The sequence below is a fragment of the Merops nubicus genome, unplaced genomic scaffold (assembly GCF_000691845.1).
Source record: "Merops nubicus isolate BGI_N331 unplaced genomic scaffold, ASM69184v1 scaffold26779, whole genome shotgun sequence".
NCBI classification, from domain to species: domain Eukaryota; kingdom Metazoa; phylum Chordata; class Aves; order Coraciiformes; family Meropidae; genus Merops; species Merops nubicus.
This window is the reverse complement of record NW_008630626.1, coordinates 1-3,380: the sequence shown is the minus strand read 5'-3', so window position 1 is coordinate 3,380 and position 3,380 is coordinate 1. Positions and strand designations below refer to the sequence as shown.

The 3,380-nt window shown below is 57.0% G+C and overlaps 1 protein-coding gene across 1 annotated transcript; it reads left to right on the top strand.

Moving 5' to 3' along the window:
* Positions 1–308: 308 nt before the first annotated feature.
* LOC103779730 (polypeptide N-acetylgalactosaminyltransferase 6-like) lies at positions 309–3,072 on the top strand (the record flags this gene model as incomplete). The annotated part of the gene is made up of 5 exons (XM_008947376.1): positions 309–458; positions 547–781; positions 2,062–2,179; positions 2,288–2,488; positions 2,941–3,072. Coding segments are annotated over 5 exons (836 nt in total), but the record flags the coding sequence as incomplete, so codon positions are not given.
* Between the last annotated feature and the right edge of the window lie 308 nt (positions 3,073–3,380).

The following is a 3,380-nucleotide window of genomic DNA, read 5'->3' as shown; positions in this document are numbered from 1 at the left end:
AGCATCCTTCCACGCCTGGGAGCAGAGGAGCCCAGTGACATGTCAGGGCAGGAGCCCTCACCCCACTGTTCCCTGATCCCTCTGCAGTGGGGATTAGATGGGGCGGGAGGCTGGTTCCTTTTTAAAACTCACTCTCTTCCCCAAACCCACTCTTGGGTGTCAACCCTGTGTCCCGGGATCTGAACTCAGGGGCAGAGTCTGAGCAGCGGCTCCTGCGTGTGGGATGGGGGCAGCAGGGAGGTTGGTGGGGCGCAGGGACCAGCATCTCCCTCTCCAACACATCCAGTTGCTTTCCCCCCGTGCCCCAGACTACCTGAAGGACGAGCTGGATCGCTACGTGGAGCAGCTCCAGATCGTGCGAGTCGTGCGGCAGGAGGAGAGGAAAGGGCTGATCACGGCACGGCTGCTGGGGGCCAGCGTGGCCAGCGGGGAGGTCCTGACCTTCCTGGATGCCCACTGTGAGTAGCCACCACCTCCCGGGGGTCCGCAGGGAGCTGGGGGGTGAAGTTGTCTCCGCTCAACGGCCAACCCTTCCCCACGCCCCAGGCGAGTGTTTCCACGGCTGGCTGGAGCCCCTCTTGTCCCGCATCGCCGAAGAGCCCACGGCCGTGGTCAGCCCCGACATCGCCACCATCGATCTCAACACTTTCGAGTTCTCCAAGCCCGTCCAGAACGGCAAACAGCACAGTCGGGGCAACTTTGACTGGAGCCTGACTTTTGGCTGGGAGGTCGTCCCGCCCCGGGAGAGGCAGCGGAGGAAGGATGAGACCTGGCCCATCAAGTGAGCCCTTGCAGGGGGGATTTTTATCCACTTTGGAGTTGTTGGGATGGTAGCAAAGATTGGATGAGCCCTAGGAACGCCGGGTCCAGACCCACAGTGACCGGGCTGAGTGTGTGTGGCTGGTGCAGGGTGCTTAGGGAGGGACAGCCAGGGCTGGAAGAGCTGGGTGCCCTGTGCTGGGGAACTGCACCTTCCTCCAGGTGGTTTTGCTCCTTTTTCCAACAAATTGGTGCTTTCCCTGTTGTTTTTGGTGCCCCTTAGTGGATGATTCTGTCCCTTTCCAGCAGGGCTTCCCCCATGGGATGCTTGGCTTGAGGGATCTCAGGCTGTTTATGCCTCCATAATGGTGCTCAGGCACAGGCAGAGCTGTGGGGCTGGCAGAGGAGAAACCTTCCTTCGGGTCTGGCAAGCATGGAACCATTAAGGACCTTTTACAATTGGAAGCATAAAGGACCTTTCAATTGCCTCCAGCCACCTCTCCACTCCTGCGAATCCCCTCATTAAGGGTTTAATCACTGCCTTGTGTCTTCCTGCTCTTGGACATCCAGCTGCATGGGCACCCGTGCTGGCACAGCAGCAAGAATGTCACCTGCAGATCAGACTGCACCGAAAAACCTATTTTTATCCCCTTATTTTGCATACAGAGAAACTCTGAGCATTTTTTGCTGCTGCACCTCTCCATCGGTGCCCCACAACAAGCCAGGCTGTCCCGCCGGGAGGTACCCGACACGCTGCCTGGCCCCGGCCCGTGCCCTGGCTGCTGGCAGGGCTGGCTTTGTGCAGAGGTCACCTGGGAGACGTCCCCGTCCCAGCAAAGGTCACTTCTCCCGGCAGCGTCTCCTCTCTGCTCGGCAGGAACGCAGCAGCTCAGTGAATCCTTTATTTTTCCTGAATAAAAGGATGTTTCTGTTCCAGCCTCTTCTAAAGATCAGATGGAAAAGATTAGAGGAGTTGGAGGAGCGAACAGGGCGCCGGCCGCCCGGCTCTAATCTCCCCCCTTCTTTTTGGTGATAGCTTTTCAGTAACAATATCCCCCTTTCGAGAGCTGGCAGCAAGGCCCCTCTCTGTCATGCTGCTTCTGTTGCCTCTGTCCCCTCCTGGCAGCTGGGTCCAGCCCCTCCACCAAAGCCATAACATCTGGGGCACACCTGGATGGGGCAGGCAGACTGAGGGGATGCAGCTGCGAAGTGCAAACCACCATGAGGAACGTGATGCCCCCAAAATTCAGACTTTTGTTTTTATTGTAACCCTATTTTGCACCTCTCCTACCTCCCCCACAGGTCCCCGACCTTCGCTGGTGGCCTCTTTGCCATCTCCAGGTCCTACTTTGAGCACATTGGCTCCTACGATGATCAGATGGAGATCTGGGGGGGTGAGAACGTGGAGATGTCCTTCAGGGTAAGGATGGGTCATTGCCATCTTCAAAGGGTGTCTTCAGGGGTACCCCATCTTGGGGGGCGTGGGGGCATTGAACCCCCCCATGTCTCAGGTCTTGTGTCTCTCTAGGTCTGGCAGTGTGGGGGTCAAGTTGAGATCATCCCTTGCTCTGTCGTGGGTCACGTCTTCCGCTCCAAGAGCCCCCACACCTTCCCCAAGGGCACCCAGGTGATCTCCAGGAACCTGGTCCGCCTGGCTGAGGTCTGGATGGACGACTACAAGGAGATCTTCTACAGAAGGAACCAGCAAGCTGCACAGATGGCCAGAGAGGTACCAGCCGCACCGGCGGGCTTCGGTTCTCCCGGCACTGATCCTGCCAGCAGCTCAAGCCTGAGCAGAGGGGGGAGGTGGGCACAGCCCAAAGGTGGGAAAGCAAGGGCAGGTGGAAAGATGTAGACAAACTCCAATTTTTTATTTTTCCGATTTGGCCATAATGATTTCTACTAGAAAAACATTGATTTAAGAAAACTAATTTTTTTTTTCCAACACCAAAACCTTGTGCTGTGATGCCAAAATGTCCCAGCAGAGAGAGCCTGAGGGGAGTCGCCAGGGACTGGGTGTCTTGCAAGACCCCACCACTGGTCTCGGTCCTGGCACACCATGACAGTCACTGACAAAGACGGGAGGACCCCTCAGCTCTGAGCCTAGCTTGAGAGATTTTTGGGGTTTTCCTTGCTGGCTTCAGAGGTTAGTTTAATTTTCTCACATGACTTTGTCGATAGAAGACGTATGGTGACATTACAGACCGGCGCAAGCTGAGGGAGCAGCTCCACTGCAAGAACTTCACCTGGTACCTCCAGAACGTCTACCCAGAGATGTCTGTCCCTGACCTGACGCCAGCCTTTTACGGAGCGGTGAGTATGGGGGTGCCCGGAGCATCCCACCAGGTCAGTCCTTGGCGAGAAACAGGCACGGCAGCGAAGTCTCCAAAAGGTTGGGGTTTGGGGGTGTTACATTTAAACCATCAGGCTGGAAGGTTTTGGTGCAGCCGCATCCGTCACCACGTCCGTCACTGGCTGGCAGGGCCGGTTCGGGCTCTGGCTGCTGCTGAAAGAGCTGGAATCCAGCAGAGCTGGTTTGGGGCGAGTTACGGGGTGGGGGAACCACAGGGATGTGGTATTGGGTTAAATCAGGCGAAAGCTGAAAGCTTCTACGAGCACCG